Consider the following 19618-nt stretch of genomic DNA (forward strand, 5'->3'; position numbering starts at 1 on the left):
TGGTGATCCTAGGAAGGAATTAGACTTTAGATGATGTGCCTTAAATAGAAAACTCACTCCTGAATTGAGCAGAAAACCATAGATAAGGATGATGTAAAGATATTGTTAAACCGCCAAGGAATTTCCCCAACAGAGCGAGATGTGGTGGCAGCCACAGCCCTCCCCGATCTCCCTTATTCCCCACCTCAGCCTCTGCCAGACTCACACAGCCACCACGGTGCCAGGGGATTTCCAGAAGACCCAAGCACAGACATGAGCCTCCCGCAGCAGCACGCCATGAGCTGGCCCCACAGCGCTGTGGGCATTCATTTGCACCCTTGGTGATGGCCCCACAGTGCCCACTCAGCGAGCTGTGCACCGTGGAGAGGAGACATTGGCCATACCCTGGCACCCACAGGGGCTGGGAGGAGATGTGATGTGGCATCAGCATCCAGGCCACTTCTTCTTGGCAGTCGTGCTCAGGTTTGCAGCCCAGAGCTTCCACAGCGGTTCAGTGATGGTGGTGGGGTGGCTGCTCCCTCCCTCTGCCTTTGTGCCCGGCTGTCCTGTGTGCCCACCACTTCTCTGGTGCCTGCAATGGATTGGGGTCCCTGGGATGGCACCTCTGGATTTGGCAGTGATTTTCCAGCCAAGTGGGGCTGCCACACCTGCCCCTGGGTTTTTTGGGTCGATGCAGCAGCGAGGCACTGCCCAGCCGTGACCAGCCCTGGGACTGCTGCTGCCAGCAAGGACACTGCTGGCTCAGGGAACACAGCTGCTCCAGAGGGACAGGCTGAGCCCCCTCCCACCTGGGCACTGCAGCAAAACGGGGGGTTTGGAACCCCCTTTTGTTCCACAGGAAAGCAGCTGCAGCCTCACAGATCCCCAGCTCCACAGACCTCGCAAAAGGCATGGGCACTGCCCACAGCCTTTTCCTGCACGGCTGCCAGCAGGCGCACTTCCTCCTCCTCACTCAGCCTCTGGGCTTCTCCAGACCTTAAACAAACTGGGGCAAACTGCACCTGCTCCACTAGAGCAGCACAAGGCAGCAGTGGTGTTACCCTGCCCAGGGAGCAAAGGTGCCTCAGGCATGGCCCAGACATGGCCAGACATGCCTTCATGCTCTGCCCTTTGATAGAAATCCCTAGTGCTTCTCTTCCTCCTCAGTCTCAGTTTGAAAAGCAGCTCCAGTTCCTCCCTCTCACCTGTGACACTGACAGGGAGCACAGACCCATCCCCAGGGCATTCTCATGCTGGAGGGTGCTGGGATCACAGGTATGAGACACACCTAGAGCACTGATACCAGCCCAGCAGAGAGGGGAGCTTGAGACCAAGGACATGTTTCTGCAGGAAATGGAAATCTTGTTCTCATAAAAAAATGAGATGGTCAAAATCATCCCAGCCAGTTCAGCCCAGCCTCTGGCTAAGGACCACATTTTCCCCTGTGGTTACCGTTTTCAGAAAGCATTAACAAATAAACAATGAAAGCCCCAGAAAGCAGAAGCTGTGACTAATGGTCCTTGAGTTTTCTTCAAGTTTAATATCAGATATATTAAAATACAATAATAGGAATGAGACCAGACAGTGAGTGAAGGGTTGCTGGGAGTGCCAAGATGCTCCTCCATGGCCTGGACAATCTGGTGTTTAGGCAGTCAGGCCCACCCATTTATTTGTCACATATTCCCTTTTAGTAGTAGCAAAACCAAGAGCCACGAAGTGTTCGGGGAAGCAGATGTGTGTGTTCACCAAGATGCCAATAAAGGCACCCATGGGAGCTGTGCTCTGCCTGCTCCTCTCCCAGGCTCCATCAGCACCTCAGGACATGCAGGTTGTGCTTCCACAATGCTGGCTCCACACCTGGCCTGACACTTCTGCCCTAGTGGACCTCCAGCACCTTTGAGAAGCTTCAGAAGGGGACCCATCAGATCATTCCTTGAGCCCAGGCAGAGCACAGCTGTGGTTAGCACCAGCTCTGAGGCACAGCTCATTTGCACTGTGCACCTTCTTCAGCTGCGTTGATGTTACAGTGAGGATCTGGCCCGGGCTGGGGGAGCACAGGCATGCCCAGCCTCTGGTGAGCTGATCACTGCCATCCAGGCAGCCTGGCTGGCTGCAGGCACAGCCCTGCTCCCCCTGTCCCCACCGTGGCCAGCTGAGCCAGCAGCAGTGTGGCACGCCGGGGACATGGTCCCACTTGCCCATCACCGCCTTCCCAGGAGCCAGTGAGGGTTTGGGTGGGGGCCACAGGTTGGGAGGGCACTGGGGAGGCTGCTCCTTCCTCTGCTCACACTTTCATTTCATTTCTTCAAGATAGGGCAGGGGGTGGTGGTGAGAATTATCTTTCACCAAGTTACTGCTCACACCTGTTGAGCTCGCTCCTGGTGTCTCTCATCCAGACAGCTCATTCATCTGGGGATTGTCTTTTCCTAAAAACAAAAGATTAGCCAAGCCTAAAAGGTTCACAGTACAATTGTTTAATCATAACTGTCTGGCTATAGCCACTGATTAATGACTAAAAAAAAAAAATAGCAAAGTTGTTTCAAGTCTTGAGGGACTTGATATCAGTATTTCAAAGTGTGCTTTCCAAAGAGCTCTGGCTGCTCTTCACACTTTGTTTGCTTTAATCCTTTGTTTTTTGGCTGTGGATGTGTAAGTCAGGTTTTAATGAGATCAGCATATGCAGGGTCAGCTCCTCCCTCATGCACTGGTGTGGAGGAGGCCACTTTACACAGATCCAGAGCGTGGATTTGCTCTCTACAATGCCAAAGCTGCAAATTCATCCACTACTTGCACACCAAGTCCTTGGAAGCTGGAAATGGGAGACTGGGATGAGCTGTAACACCCCCATGCAGCAGGGAACAGCCAGGCTGAGCCTTCAAACCAGAACACCTGAGTTCAGAGTGGCACCTGCTGGCACCCACAGCTGCTGACCAGCCACGCTGGGCTGTGCTCAGGTGGTTTTCCAATGTGTCTGTGTGTGCTGCTGGGTTCTGTCTTTGCCTCTCGTTTTTTTCCATTCATGGGCATCCTGAAGACTCAAATGACACAAAGCCCCATCAGTGTCCAAGCAGGGGGAGGGGAGCTGGAGCCCACAGAACCACGAGGTCAGAGGAGCAGCTGCCCTGACAGGCACTGCCGTGTCCCTCTGGCAGAGGCTGCACCTGTGGCTCGAGGGGTCTCCTCTGAGAGAACACCCTAAATCAAGCCTTGCCTGCTGTGTTTTGCTGGGAAGCTCCAGAAAATTTCAAGAGAACTGTTTTGGCAATGGTGATGGGCTTCCCAGCCATCCTTACATCCTTTGCGGGGCAGGTGAGAGGGTCAGAAAAGCACAGGAGCTGCTGCATAGCCCTGCGCTGCTCCCTGCACACAGCTGGCTGAGCAAAGGCCACCCTCAACGCTTCCTGGGGTTTGGAGACTGAGTTCTATCCTTCCTTCCTGTCTGCTTCTCATGTTAGCTTTTCCAACATTCCTAATGGAAAAAAAAAAAAAAAAGAAGCAGCCTCCTGATGCTGGGATGTGCTGCTCAGGGCCCTGCTGTCCCAGGGGCAAGGGTAGATGGTTTGGCTCTCTCCTAATAGGATTTAGGACTTGCTGTACCAGTGTGTACAAGCTGGTTTGAGGCAGTAAATACTTGGGGTTTTGCTCCAAGGGCTTCTTACCCTCATTTTTTAGCACTACCAACACAACAGGTTGTGAGATGCAGTCGCTGCTGTTCCCCAGGATGGTTCCCCAGGGCTCCGTGCAACGCCTGTGACAGCTCCAGAAGGGACACCAGGACAAAGCTCTGCTCTGACCCCTCTCTGTCTGCCCTCCCTCCACTGCTGGGGGATGTAGTGCGTGAATAAGGGAACCACAGACTGTGACATCCACTGCCTCCAGGGAAGGTCCAGCCCAGCCCAGCTCTCACACACGCCCTGCTCACAGGTTCCAGGGCAAACCATGGAGCCCAGCTGAGACACTCTGCAGAGCAGGAGGAATTCAGAGATGAATCTCCAACGCATGAGAAAGGAGAATGACCCTGTAGCACCAATCCTTCAGTGAGACATCAGAAAAACAGCAAGGCTGCACCTGCACCAGGCACTCCCAGGGCACAGGAGCAGAGCCAGGCTCTCACTCCCCCTTTTCCTGTCTTTAAGGAATGCAGAGTGGATGAGAATTATTCTGAAGCCATTTATTATGGAGTTATTCAATACTCTATTTATTATAGAGCTAAACCCTACATTTGACAACTTGGAACAAACTTCTGGTGAGTATTTTGGAGAGGCTAGAGGCGAAAATAAAGCAGACTGAGCTGCCTTTTGCTTTCTTTGTGGTGGGAAAACAGCACTTTAAGTGAGAAAGTAAAGTTTCAGTGGAATAAAGAAGTCTGAAATATTTATGTTGATCTAGGGAAAAATCGAGTGGTTGCTCCCATCGACAATACACCAACAAACTATAAACATCTGAAAATCAAGCCTACATTTCACAGAAAGACTACACTGCACAGACAAGCACCTGCTGCTCCTCTGCCAAATCCATCTGGAGCACGTGTGTGAGATATAAACAGAAATACAGGGAAGACTGCTCAGCCAGGGCCAAATCCCCTCCTGAAATGCAGAGCTGGCCAGCTGTGCACCTGGAGAGAGCATGGAAGAACACGCAGGCCTGCCAGGACTTGGGCAGGAGCGCTGCTGACACCCTCCAAAATAGGGTTGAAGAGCCTTGAAAGGATTCAGAGAGGTTGCAGGGTGCTCCATGGAAAGACCAGCAGCCCTTCCTGTGAGACAAAAGCGGCCCCAGCTCCAGCTTGTTGCTCTTACCACAGTGGCATTTCAGAAGTGGCTGCCGTTGCACAGGAGATATCTGATTGTGGGAGCCCTAATTAACAACCCAGCCCATCGCTGGGAAACTGGTTTCAGAAATTCAAATGGAAACAGTGTTTAAGTATAACCAACATAGCTCCAGCAAGGCAAGGCCCAAGCTTGGGGAGCAGGGGTTTGGCTGTTTGGGGGTGTTGAGGAGGGTTACATTCATATCCCTGGCATCCTGCTTGGCACACAAGTGGAAAGGTTTGGTGAGACTGAAGCCAGGTCTGGCAGCTGAAACTGTCTGAAAAGTAACAGAATTTTTCTGATTCCTACACTTCCAGGGATGCAGATCACACTGATAATTTCTGGGATGAGATGAACAACTTCACCCCAACCCAGGCCATGAAGCAAGCCTGGTGAAGGTCTTGAGCACTTTTCCCGCCTGTTCATGAGGTGGCCAGTGGTTTTTCACTACAGCTCTAGAAGTGGATGCAGAAGCAAATAGAAACTCCAAAAGTGGCAACTTTCAGTACACTGCACAGTTCCTACGGGGTTAAGAGCATAAGATGCAATTCTCACTCTTGAGGACATGGCAGGCAATGTCTCATCCCCTCCCTTCTGTCTTTCCATGTCCTGGCACAACTATAATGAATTCCAGGCCTGCAGCAAGAGGCACGGGTCATATGCCATTGCACATCCAAAGGGGATGCAGGAAAGTCAGGAACACACAGCTGCACAGCCCCTTGCTACAAAGTGGTGCAACATGAACGGTTCCAGGGGTCAGGAAAGGAAGTTATAAAAACAGTAACTGGGGAGAAACATCAGGGATCTTCACCCTCCTCAGTCCTGAGGGTACAGCAGAGAAGAAAACGCCACAAGAAATATGACACAAAAATTGGACTCCCATCAAACAGGAAAACCAGAATAAAGTGGAACCATGAGCTTCCCCTTTCATATTCCCCCAGAAGAAGCTGTTTCAATTCCATTAATCTGGAGGCACAGTAAGTGAGTCATACTTCAGCAGGTACCTCCATGTTTGAGGTCAAGCCCAAGTCATATAGTAATTAAGACACTTTAATGGAATTTTCTTGTCATAATAAGCTTGTTCCCACAGCTGACTCAGGAATACAGTAGAGCACCTGAAACCCAGGTGGAATTTCTCCTTTTACACAGTGACCTGCACATCTCCCATGTGGAAAGGTGTGGCTGCATAATTTTATAATGAAGTAATACAAGGCTGCATATTTTTACAACAGAGTGATAGGAGACATTTGTTCATGTTGCAAATCCAAGGAGTCTCCAATATCAAGACAATTCCCTTTTTGCTTTGTTTTGTCACAGGTTCTAATCAGAAGTTCCCCTGGTAGAAGAGGAAGAGTGTCATCTTAGAGAATTGCTCATCTTCACAAGAGCCCACCCCATAACCAGTTAATTAAACAGATCCCACAGGCTGCAACAGACACTGGACAGGCCTCTGGAGTCTGAACTCAGAAGGGAAACTACCTGAGAGGGGAGGGCAAGGAGGCAGATTCTCCATGCCCACAAAAGAACACAAAATCCACACCTTATGTGAAACCAACTCTTTCGACCCTCACATTTATTTTCCCTAGAAACAGTCCTTGCAAATGTGTCTTGTTTGTATTTTCCAGTTCAGTGGCATTGGTGCAAGTACTCCATGGCACATGACTCTGGGGAAGCAGAGCAAGTGTCCCACGGCTCAGTCCCATTTCCATAGGAAAAGCTGCCTCATAAATCACATCATCCTGGAGATGCTGACACAGGTTTGTACAGAGCAGACAAATGACAAGTCCCAGGAGAAGGCTGAGGCTGGCAGGGCTGCCCAGCTCTAGCAGAGCAGGAGGCCCTCCTTCGTCGCCAGGCGCTGCCGGTGGATCTTGTCCTGCTGGAGCTCCTCGTGGTTTGGGTGCCAGAGTTTCATGACAATCCTCTCGATGTTTAGAGCATAGACTGTGTGTGCAGGGATCACTTCTTTGTGCACCTGGAAATGCATGTTGGAAAACAAGCTGCACGCTGCCATACACATTTGCCCATGCTGCCAGGGCATAAGCTCCCTCTGCCACAGGATGTCCCAGGTGCCAGCTCTGCCGAGTGGGAACAAAGGGAGTCTCACAGGGAGAGCTGCTCCCTGCCAGCACTGTCACAACAGCCAGCACGGCACAACCACCTCTCACACCCCTTTATAAGGGAGTGCCATGGCAAGGAAACACTCATTTTGCTCTTGGGGGTGGCAATCGATAACTGGTCATCAAAACCGTAGAAACAACAATTCTGACTAAACATGAGATGAATGCTTGAATACAGCTCTGTGGTCTGTATTCACAGCTGTGAGACAAAATCCCTAGGCCTGTTCACAACACCAGAGACCATCAAGGGGAAATTTCTCCCAGGTAATTTTAGACATTCAAAGTAGGCAATGCCCCTACAAGTGCCAGAGAGGGAGGGAACCACAGCCTACATCCCCAGTGAAAATTCACCCATCTGACCCTAAATGCCTCCCCAGGGTTGGGTGATCACAGCTAAACCACTGCAGCAGCCTGCATGGACCAAGTATTCCTCTTAGTATCCAGGTGGAACATGAGGAGTAAGAAGGGCCATGCCAGGTAAGTTACTTTGCTGCAGCAAAATCTGTCCAGCTCAGTTCTGATATAATCACTGCAGCCTTGCTGCAGAAGAAGAGTTCACCCATCTTGCACAGCTGTGAGATTGGGATTTCCTCATCAGCTCTGTGACCAAGGGGATCAGAATGGCACTAAACCACGAGTCAACAGGGGGAACAAATCAAAGCCAAAGAATCTGAGAGGCAAAGAAAGAAAGAGAAAACAAATCCCCCTCCATGCATGCAAACCACGCCTAAGACTGGCAGCTGGCACCCAGGGCAGCGCTGCCTGTGACATGAGGGTGTGACACGACCAGCTTACCTGCAGTGCCTCAAAGAGGTCGTACATGTTGACTGGAGGCAGGGATGCTGGCAGGGTGTCCCCGGAGCAGGCCAGGAGCAGGGCTGCCTGCTGCTCAGCATCATCAGGAGCAGGCGGGGGCGCCAGGCTCGGAGCCGCCGAGGGCGTCCCGCTGCCCGGGGGGCTGGGGGCAGAGCAGGCAGAGAATATCCCCGTCACAAAACCAGCACCAGTTACATGGCAGGGGCCTTGCTGTTCTGCACCAGCTGTGGCCCATATGTCCATAAAGTTATTGCAGCTCTAATAAAAATTTCTTTTAAATTCCAGTTTAACAAGGAGTGTGAACTGATATGCTCCAGCCCTGCTTAAATGGTCTCAGTTGTGCAACTTTTGTTACTTGCAGCCAATAGTTTCTACCCAGCATAAAAATTAAGGCACACGCCACATAAAAAGGAAACACTGGCCGTTAGGCAGAGTTGTTTGTAGTGCTGCAATCAAATCCTAAAACACCCACGACCTCCTGTCAACTGCTAGAAGCTGCCATAGACAAATAAAACTGCCTTCTCATGCACAAATGCTGCCAGATGCACTGCACAAACTCTCTGACACTGAAACTCCAAACAGGAGGACCTCGAAGCCCTGCTAACTAAAAAGATGATCCAAGGAACCATAAAAATATTTGGATGCAGGAAATCACAGGATGGCAGTGTCCTCAGGTCCTCACTGACACTTCAATCCTGTGGCACAACGGCCGTGTCTCCACAAAGGCAGAGAATTACTGCAGTTTCCAAAAAGCAGTAATAAACTGCTGGACAAGCAGAGGTAAGAGAGAGAGAGGTAACACTGCCCTTCAGTCCAGTGCTGGGAAATCCCCATATTCTCACTCCCTGTTTAGCTGTACAATCCTCCATACCAATGCCTTCCTAGTGTGTGAAAGCAAGACACCATCAAAATACATCAAAGAAGAAACTGAGCCATGGAGTAATGCCAAGACTAGCAAAATCCACGTACATTGTCAGTGTGCTGCCAGCTCCTTACCACTCAATTAAGTTGTTGTAAGCAACAACGCTGTTCTTCAGATACGGCTGAGGGTTGACATTGCTTCCAAAGGCATACTTGAAATGGCCATCCCTCAGACGATAGGCTTTCCTCCTGGATATCACAGAGGTCAGGATGTCCTTCAGATGGTTCTGCAACAAAAAACAAATCCTGTGACATGTGCTAAATTATTCACTTATGGCTAGAGGGGCCTCACCAGCTGGCAAGACAGAACTAGACCTGCTATGACCACAAGGACCTAAAGATGGAAGGGAACCAATATCTGGAAAAGCAAGAGGATGTTTTCATTATCCAACATTTGGATACAGAGAAAATGGCACTATGTGAATGCTGTAAGCATCAGCCTGTGAATCACACTTTAATATGCTCCAAATGTCTTCAATGCTAGGAAACTCCCAACTTCTGCTTAAGATTTCATAACTGACACATAAGTGATGTTACACTTGAACTGAAAGACACACCCTGAAATGACAGTGAAAAGACACTAACTCATGTTTTTAATTTGCCTGAAAAGTGCTGGAGAAGAAGCTTTTTTTGTCTGAAAAAAACAAGCAAACAGTTTTTTGGCCTCACTCCCAGATGGGGAACTTGGGTTGGCCTCCGTGTGCTGAGTGCAGAGAACCATACACACGTCAATGCTCCAAGCAGTGGTTGTGTCATTCCTGTGATGTGTAAAGTGATGCACCACCAATGGCCAAAGCCAAACCAGGGCTTCACCTGCAGGTATCACCTGATCCTGTCCCTCCATGGCCAGGCCAGACACTGAGCCTGTAACAGATTGCTTTTTATAGAACTGGTCAAACTGGCACTCCCATTCTGTCCCTGCTTTTAAGTGACAGGAGCAACATTTTCCACAACAGCTACTTCGGCATACCTGGGGTACTGTGCAAGTATGTCAAAAGTAACACTTGCAGGCAGAAGTCCAAGACTTTACATCTAAAGCACGAGACTCTCCATTCTCACATTACTCTGGGGCAAAAGGGCAATTGGGGAACAATCAGAGCAGCAGGTTTCCACCCCATGCTGGGGGACAATGCCCACACAGCCTCTTGCTGCTGGTGTCATGAAACCACTGGTGCCCCCAGCCCAGTCTCACCTCCACAGCATAAACAACAGCTGTCACTGCCTCCTCGGTGACATTGTCCAGCCCATGCTCATAGGCAGTGACAATCATCCTTCCTTCCAGCTGGCCACGTGTTGGGAGCATCATGGTGTGAGAGCACAGCTTCAAGTCATCATCCTCCTGAGGATCCTTTGCCACAAACTGCTGGGCTCCCGACAGCGGGTTCTGAGGCTGGAACCGGTGCTGTCATGAACACAACGTCAAAGCATAAGATAATATTCATTCAGACCCTTTGGTTCATCAAGGGGACATCCCTTCTCCAGTCTATAAAAAAATCCTCCTCAATGACTTGTGACTGAAGAAAGTGCTAAGTCAGCGTTGGTATCCTTCCACTGGACTTGTCCAGTAGCACCCCAAACCACCTGAGCTTTGGGCATGCAGTAAGAAATTCTACACACCACATGAAGACTCACCTGCTCTGGTCTGCTCTGTACCTCCCCACCTCCTAGATTTGTTTGATTCTCCTGGGAGTCCCAAATGTGGTCAGTGACTGTCCTTCTTATCTCCTTTCACACTACCCAGGCCAGTGACTGGATTTTCACATCTCTCAGATGCCTTCTGTGTTGAAGAGTTCTCATCTATTTAATCATTTCTTGTACAGAAGGGTGTATTTTTACTTACTATCTGTACACTTTCTCACCAGAGTAAAACTCATGGTCCTAACCTTGTGTGATTGATTTTTACATTTCTCTAACGCTTTAAACTCAGCCCAATTCGAGCACTAATTTCATACTCCAGTCTCCCTGTGTACTTTCACTACTCTAAGCAGAGCTATGTTACAGAGCAGCCACTGAGATAGATTATTATTTTTCAGAACTGACTCGGTTATTTAGGGAAAAAAACTTATCACAGAACAGGAATTCACACCAGAAGGTGGCATTTCCCAGGCCATATGTATTCCAGTACAAATCCTTGTGTCTCAGGCTCTGAGTGCCTGTGATGGCTCCTCAGTCCCCAGATAAAGGGGGAACAAAGCAAATGGAAATTACTGATCCTTGAGCCCAGCCGTGTGCTTGGCCCAGCTCTAACCCACAAAGGAACAAGATTGCTGCAAGGCTCTCATGGGGCACCAGGACAAACACATACTTTAAATATGAACAATGAATATGCAGCAAAGTGGGTTTCTCACATCTTAGAAAGGGGAGAAAGGGGGGCTGCTTTAGTCAAAGGACAGTGTGGCATTTAACTCAGAGTGAAAAACCAATCCACCCACTGCTAATGTGAAAGGTTTCCCTCCTCATAATTCTAAAGATTTGTGCTTTCATTACAAGGAAGTGATATGCCTGCAAAAAAAGACCTTCAAAATGTAAGCAACTCTCAAGAGGAATGTGGTTTGGGAGAGCAGAAGCCAACTGGAATCGACCTGTGGTCATCCACAGCTGTCATTCTGACCAGTGAAGGAAGCATTACAAAATACCAAAGCGTGTCCAAGTTCACACTGCTTGGGAATTCCACGAGTACCAGACAAGCCCATTAACCATAACATGCACTTCATACAGTGCTTACTGCCAAGCATTCCTGAACGTGTGTACAAACACACTAAAAATATGGTGTATCCTTGGGGTAGTAAGTTAAATTCTAAGACTTCCACTACACCACAACTCACTGCTCAGACTCTCATCTACTGAACTGAAGAGCTACAGTGAAGTTTTAAAACAGGCAAGGTAACAAGACTGAATTCAGAACATCACAATTCAGGTTGCAGCTGTAAGCACTGCAAAGCAATTCAACAGTTTCTAAATACAAGGAGCCTTCAGCTGGACTTGCATTCCTTTGGAACACTGGTCTGTGAAGCACACACAGAGTGCCCAATCACAGTCCCTAGAAGGGCACTGTGCATCTTATCAAACCCTGCCTGTTGCAAAGAGTGCCTCATCCCAAATCTCTGTCACACCAGGCCCCCTGCACACTGGTCTGGCAGCACACAAACAACTGCAGAACAGGGGTGTGGCAGCAGTGGGTGGATGTACAGAGCCTTTGCTGCAAACTCAACTGCATCTCGCACGTTTCTGTGCCACTACCACAAGACAGCACCTTTGAAAGGCATTTTCAGTTCTGAAACAACTTGACCTTCTGAAAACATTACACCCAATCTCTTGCTTCTAACACTTTGAGAGTTAGTCAGAGAATTCTGAGTGAGTAAATAGTAAATCACTTGCTTTAAGAATTTGGCATATGTGTAAAGAGAACCACAGAGGCTTACATCAAACTTTTGGCGAACCGAAGAAATCTTTTTCTTCCCTTTGGGTTTTCCAGGTTTAGTTGCAGAGCCACCTGGCCATGGCAGAGATCCAGCACCTTCTACAAATTGCAAAGAAAAAATAAAACAAACAAACAACCCAACAAAACAAAAAACCCCAAACCACTTGGTATTGCTGATTTAGAGTCAGGATGAAACCCTCAACATTTGGCCACCTGTTAAGCCTCAACCCCAAATCAACAGCCATAGCACAGAGGAAGGTCTTCTGAGGGGAGAACATTTCTGGTAGCCCCTCCCTTCCTTTGTCAGCCCCTTGCTACTTTGACTCACTCACAACACCCATGACTTATGCAGAAATTTCTGTCCACACACCACACAAAACCCATGATGGAAGGAGAGAGATAAGCACAGCCTGTAAGAAAATCCAAAAGGAAGGAACAAGCCATTTGTTCCATCAGGAAGGTAAGAGCTGGCCTGGAGGTGGGTTCTCCTCTCACCCACTCCTGGATCAGGTCTGATGCTAAACCATCTGAATTGAGCAGTCTGACTCCCCAGTTCTCCTGCTTCAGCAAGCTTTGTCATGGATCCTTATTAAACATCACAGCTGATTGTTCTGTTACACTGTAGAGAAGGAGAGGAGGGAAGAACTGCAGAGGCCACTGAGCCCAGGAGCAAGATGTCACTAATGTGACCAGTGAGCAAACAGCTGAAAAAGAAGCTCCTGTTTACTACAAATTAATAACCACATTTGGTCACATCATCAGCTCAAAAGTCCACTGAATGCTGTCTGACCTGCAGCAGGCCAAACTACTCCCTGATAATCACAAAACTCTTGGCAAGGACAGCCTAGCAAATTTCCTTCTGACTGGTTTACAGCATCTGTGAGCATTAAATTGCTTCAGGAACATTGGCTGAGGACAGCACTGCCGGATGTGTGAGCGCCTGCTGACAGAACAGATGCAACCCAGAGACTGGACAGCCCTCTCGTGGCTACAGAGCAGCCTCTGCTGTGTGCCTCCAGCACCCTCTTCCCTCAGTTTGGCACTGCAAGCAAGCATTTCCATTGGAGCAGAGCATCCCTGAGCACGTCCCACCTGCAGGGAGCGTGGACAGCTCAGCTCTGAAGGGACTTCAGCTGCCTCTGAAGCAGAGGCTGGAGCTCTGCTGCCAGGCAGTCCTGCCAGCACAGCAGTGTCTTGGACATTTCCCTGGCCATACCTCAGCCACAATTTGTCATTTCCTCTAGACAGGGACAAGAAGTGACAGCAGTCTTTCCACATCCCACCACCCACAACCTGGCTAGCCTCACTGAGCACTGACCAACACCCAGCTGTGGTTCTCTCCTGCTCCCACAGCTCTCACCAATCTGTGGGTTTATCTCTGGCTGTCCCAACACTGCTTAATTTGCTGTAATCAAGAATTAACTATGTTTAATTTGCTGTAGTCAGGCATTCACAAATGAATTTATACAGTTATACCACAGCCCTGTTTGTGAGGAATGGGGCTGGCTAGAAGTCCCTGCCTTGGGGGAGCTTCCCACACTCATGGCTGGAGCACAAGCACCGTGTCCTGCACTATGGAAAAAAAAAATTCTAACAGGATCAGGCTCAGCTAGAGGACTCAGGTGAAGTTTTTCAATGGTCAGCTGCTAAGAAGGGATTAGAAACAACCTACACACATAGAGATGGCACATTCTCCCTATATTAAAAAAAACTCGACCAAGAAGTTTAGCTACATCCTATTAGAGAAGTGGAAACCCACAGCCTACAAACCCTGTTGTAAAAATCCACCGGTCAATTTAAGATATAAAGATAATAAATGAAACCCCCTCCCAAAAATCCTAAGGCTAGTGTCATTGCTCATCAATACATCACAGGAGAGGCTCTAATAATGGGGCATAGGAAACCACTGTGGAGAACCACACAGAACCATCAAGCCTCACACAGCTCCTTCACAGCCTCGTTTGTGATAAGAGGAAGTGCCGTGGATGGAGATGGAAACTGCAAACACCTTTTTCTCTGATAGTGTTCTACAGATATAATAGGTTACAGCCAAGTCTGAATTTTTAAAATATCGTTTTTTAAAATAATAATACAGTAGCTTTTAAACTAAGTGCCAACTAAATTTTTAGGCTTTGACAGTATATCTGAAAGATGCAGCTTAACTGAATCTCAACAAGCACACTTAACAATAACTTAGCCAAACTCAGCTTAAAACAAGGAAAAGGTGAGATACAATCTCCTATTCCCCACTATAATGAGCCCATAGCAGAATTTTTAGTTCCTCTTCCAAGTTTTCACATTACCAAGCCCAACTTGCACTAGATGAAGAAAGCAAAATTTCCCTCTAGCATTCTAAGAAAACCAGTACTTGCCTTCCTGGCCACAAATGACGAGGCTGGGTCGGCTTCAGAGATGTCTGCAGCTTTTATTTAATCTTGCTAGCAAAGGAATCTTATCTTAACAAGCCACAGCCTTGGCTGCTGCTCTGCCTTCAAAGATCAGCAATAGATAAAAACTTTTTTTCTAGGAGCTGCCACATCTCTGCATGGCACCATCATGATGGCACCAACCAGTCCAGACAGAGCCTGTCAGGTTTGCCTCAGATGCTACACGAGGAAAGGACAAAGACACAGAGAAAGTCACCACAGAAAGAAGCAGACAGAGAAAACACTCATTTCCCACGCCTGTTTACTTGATCTTCACTTTTGGAGGGGGTTGTTTGTTTTAATCTTATTGCAGGAACAAGGGTTTTGGTCAGGTATTTTGCTGCTATTTGGTTCATATTCTGCTGACTCTCCTTTGCCAAAAACTCCCACTCCCATTTTCTTACTTCTCCTCCCTTCTCAGTACTCTGGAAAGAAGCAAAAACAAGCAGCCTGAGCCAATCTCACAGCTCAAAGCCCGCAAAGCAAAGCCTGTGGACAAACCTGACAAAATAAAATGCTCCTGTCATTCCACATGAATTCTAATTCACTGAACCATCTTTAATTGGCTCCAGACTACTACTAAATAAATTAAATCCTTACATGACTAACTCAAGTGTTTGCAATTGTCTCAGTTTTACTGCTAACATTTAGCTAAGAAAGGAGGGAACAGTTCAGGCAAGATACATATTAACTGAACAAACCTTGCTACCCTGGAGTGCTTGCCACTGTCCCACAAACAAGGTCAGCTTAGTGAGCAAGTCCATGCAAGGCTAAGAAAGGATTTAAACCAGAGTTCCTCTTGATGGAATTTTTTGGGGAAGAAAAAATCCCAGTGTGCTGGTCTGGGGTGGAAGAGGGTTAATTTTTCCACAGTAGCTTGCACAGGACCATGTTTTGTATGTGTGCCAAGAACAATGTTGGTAACACAGGGATGTTTTCCTTCCTGCAGAGCACAGAGTCAAGGGGGTTTTTTTGCTCCTCACTCCACCCCACCAGCGAGGAGCCTGGCAGTGCACAAGGACTCGGGAGGAGACACAGCCAGGAGAGCTGAGCCCGAATGGTCATCCTTCACATCAGAACAGAAAACACCTCCCACCCTCTGCACCACCAAGCCTTAAATGTCCCACACCACAGAGGCTGTGGAACTGGGATTTGAAGTTGTTTGGGTGACCGACAGCCTGAGCAGATGAGAGAGGGAAATGCAAAGCACCCCCAAAAAGGGTGACATTCACACAGCGCTCCCTTAAATCCCAGGTGAAACCACTACTGCAAGAGGCAGCAAAATTTGGATCAGATGGGTTTGTTTGTATGGTTCAACATATATTATGATCACTCCTGAAAAGTATCATTTTAAGGATGGTTCTTTCCCCTTGTCTCTCCCATGAAGGCGGGAAATACATGCATCAGTAACCCTTGTGATGGCGTGCCAAGTGCCTCAAAAACACTTCTTTAAAGCTACTTATTTCCATGACTCACGAAGTAAACACTTTCTACTCAAAAGACAGTGGTTGAGACAAAAGCCTGCTAGCTTTTCATTGTTACATGGAGAAAAAAAAGAGAGAAAAAACCCCAAAAAAACTAGCAGGTGTCAGACTGGCATCTAGGGGAAGAAAAAGAAATCTAGATGTTAACAGCTAGTATTGCACTCACACTGCATCTTCCTGGGCTTGCATTACAACCCTACAGCACACAGAGCTGACAGTAAGACCTTGCCTGTAAGAGATCTACCAGTCACTGGTACCTCAGCACAGTCAGCTCCCAAATCATCGGGAGACGCTGCACTCATCTGTGGGCAGCAAAACTGAGCCTCTACAAGGGACTAGCAGGGTGCCCTGTTAGCTCCAGAGCACTGAATCTTTAAGACCACACACCCATGATTAAACTGACTTATTTCGAGCTGGCTTATGCAATCTGTGGACACCAGGCCACAGCTTGCCTGAAAGCCCTGGAGGTGACCAGCACTGGGAAAGGCTCCTGGCCAGCTGGCTCACCACCACATGCTGCCACTGACCTGCTGAACCACTACAGCCAGGGTTCCTGGAGGGCTCTGAAGGGAGCAGCTGCGACGGGACAAGAGCAAAGACCTCCAGAGACTTGAAATGAAAGAGGTCAGGTAGGGAACAATGAGCATATGGAAAGCACCTGTGAAGCACCCTGCTCTGTGCTGGGGCTCCTACCTTCAACACCATCATAAACAGCCTCGAAAAAGGGACACCTGAGAGAGGTTGCTGAGGAATCCTGACCAGACTGCATGCCATGACTAAGTGGCATAAAGAGACTGGGTAAAGAGACAAATGACATTCAGTACAGCTGAGCCTGTAACAAACTCCAACCTCAGTCACATGGCAAGAGGCTCTAGCCTGACCACTGCCTCTCAGAAGACCTCTGAGCTATGAGCTCCACCCCAACACTCACAGCAGCTCACTGCTGAGCTCAGAGAACAGGCACTGTCCCTCTCCCCCTCTTCATTTTGACTCGGCTGCTCCAGGTGACAATCAGGGAATCGCTATTCCTGTGTGTTCTTTTTATAGGCCAGCTGTAATTAATTACTCAAAGTTAAAAACAAGGAGCAGCAGATTCAGACGCAAATCTTCTGATTTACATGAGTCCAGACCCCCAAAGGGAACAAGTTTAGGACACACAACCTGTTTTTGAAGTTCAATAAAGAGCAAACAAAGCAAGTTTGGAGGTAGGGCAATGAACATTTAATTAGCACAGCTGGTAGAGTTAAGGACCAGCTCCAACATAAAAACCTGAGAGCATCCATGAGTTTTGCAGGCATTATTTCCTCTAGCTACAACAGGCACTTCAGTAACAGGTATTCTCTCAAAAAACTCAGGTCTCAGCCCATGTGAGCTGTAATAATTTTCTCTCCCTTCCTACACAGCAGTTCCACATGTTGAATTGCAGCTCAATTTTGCCCTTGCTACCACAACTCTGGGTTGAGAGCTCTTTTGAAGGCCAAACAAGCACACCCCACAACCCCTCTAAACAGCCATTCTAGACAACAACAAAGTTAAAATGTTACTCGAGATGCTCTCAAAGTTAAAATGTTAACTATCTGCAGAGGATTGGGTCAATTGGTCACAGCACAACCAAGGCTCCCTGCAAGCACTTTTCTATCAGATATGTACTTGAAATCAAGATTAATCAGGAATGCTCAACTCTCCACAATGACCAGGAACAAAGTCCAGAACACAGAGAGAGGTAAACAAAGCACATGAAAGAGAAAGCCTTTACTCTTCAGCTCACAGCAGACACCCAATCCCGAAATCAAACCAGATTATCAGAGAGCAATCCAGCATCAGCCTCTAACCAAGCACACACAGCTTAGCCATAGAAGCATCTCTGCTGAAATCAGCTGGAACATTATTTTGCTGCATTTTTACCTGTGTGGCAAGTAAACCCCCGTGAGTATTAAAGCTGAGAACACTGGATACTGTGCACACATCCCAAACACACAAGTGGCAGGCACAGTGTTACACCAAGTGTTTAATGAGGCTTCTCAGGACTCACCTGGGGCAGAAACCAAGATCTGGCATCGGGTGAGAATAGCCAGGAGGAAATCGTTGTGCGAGTGAACTGTGGAGAGAGAGAGAGCGAGCTCATCAGCAGCACATCAGTGCCCAGAGGCACCCCCTCAAAGCCACCCCAAAGCAGCTCCCTAAGCTCTCCCACTGTTGTGTTCTCCCCACCTCCCCAGTTAATTTTCAATTTTTTTTTGAGAGTTTTCTTTTACTGGGCTGAGAATCTACTACTGTGACAACACAAAAGATACTACACAGAGCAGGAAACAATTAGGTCACTTCTCAGTGTTACACACAGTGTCTTACAGCTCCTTGACAAGTCTGGTGTACTCAGCAAGTCAGAGGAGCAGCTGTCCCTCCCGCCATGCAGGCACCCCACTGCTTTTGGTTTTGCTAGAAAATCCACCAAAATCAGAACCAGGCCCACAAAGATGAAGTCAACTCAAATTGGGTTCTAATAAAACAGAGTTCATTGCAGAGGTTTTATGAAACACTGAGTAATTGTGCACTAGAGAAAGTGAAAACAGCTTCAGAGGCAGGATTAGAGGGTTACAGGATCCTCTTTAGAGTCTGAGCACCAAAAAACTCCCCGCCCTTCCCTATAGGATCACAAACATGGAAGCCAGGAGCCCCCACAATGAGCCCAGCAACACCCACCCATGTTTGCAGACACACAGAGAAGCAAGGATGGAGGAATCTCGCCCTTCAGCACTCCCCCCTGCCACTCCCAAAGGCCAGGAAGGACGTGCATGCTGCAAACGCACCGGGCGAACCCAGGCTACAACCAAAGGGGAAGTACAGAAAGGACTGTGTCTCCACAGGGGCATTAAAAGGCCTTCTGGTTGCTCGAACAGCATGTTTTACCTTTTAAACACATTTATACAACGCCAAATTGTCTGTCGGTGCCGGGGTCACACAGGGACTTCCCCATGCAGGCCAGGGCACCTCGCACCCATTTAACCCCCTTGCTGCCGGAGCCCCAGCCACTGCTGTTTCCCTCACACGCAGTTTCCCCGCTCGGGAAGCACCGCGGGGCCTGGAGGAGCTTCCCAGGCCTGGCAGGGCAGGGAAACGATCACCAGGTGTGATTTTACCATTGTCTTGCGTGAGAAGCCGGCGCGCTTCTAAGTCAAACTCCTCCTTACTGATCTTCTGCTTAAACCAGAGCTTCAGGTTGGCCCAGTACCTCGGGAAGAGCAGGGAACCACAGAATCAATTCGGTTGGAAAAGACCTCCGAGATCATCGAGTCCAACCTATAAACATCACTGTGTCAACCAGACTGAGGGCCTCTTTCCCTGAGCACCTCTGGTGACGCGCAGACGCCGGAGGGAAAGCGCTGTTCCCACACGCAGCGACAGCGCCGAGGCTTTGCACGGACGCGGCAGAAAGGCGAGGGGCCGCGAGGGTCGCGCAGCGCACAGGGGCGGCCCAGCCCCGCACCCCCCGCTCCCTGAGGGCACTCACTGCTTCACGTTCTCGCCCAGCGCCTCGCTGAGGCTCTTCTTGGCCGCCTCCAGCTCGCTCACGTAGGTCGCCATCACGGCCGCCGCCGCCTCGGGCCCGTCACGTGCCCGCCGGTCACGTGCGCGCAGAGGG

At 48.8% G+C, this 19618-nt stretch overlaps 1 protein-coding gene across 1 annotated transcript; it reads right to left on the bottom strand.

Annotated features, from left to right (window-relative positions):
- Positions 1-1509: 1509 nt before the first annotated feature.
- On the bottom strand, positions 1510-19618 carry TADA1 (transcriptional adaptor 1). The gene is made up of 8 exons (XM_063406698.1): positions 19487-19618; positions 19116-19207; positions 18011-18076; positions 12070-12167; positions 9840-10049; positions 8723-8874; positions 7706-7868; positions 1510-6765 (listed from the first exon to the last, which is right to left on the bottom strand). Exons 1-8 carry the CDS (start codon positions 19558-19560, stop codon positions 6613-6615), a joined length of 1008 nt encoding a protein of 335 aa, XP_063262768.1. The 5' UTR covers positions 19561-19618; the 3' UTR covers positions 1510-6612.

The sequence above is a fragment of the Prinia subflava genome, chromosome 10 (genome assembly GCF_021018805.1).
Source record: "Prinia subflava isolate CZ2003 ecotype Zambia chromosome 10, Cam_Psub_1.2, whole genome shotgun sequence".
Lineage (NCBI taxonomy): Eukaryota > Metazoa > Chordata > Aves > Passeriformes > Cisticolidae > Prinia > Prinia subflava.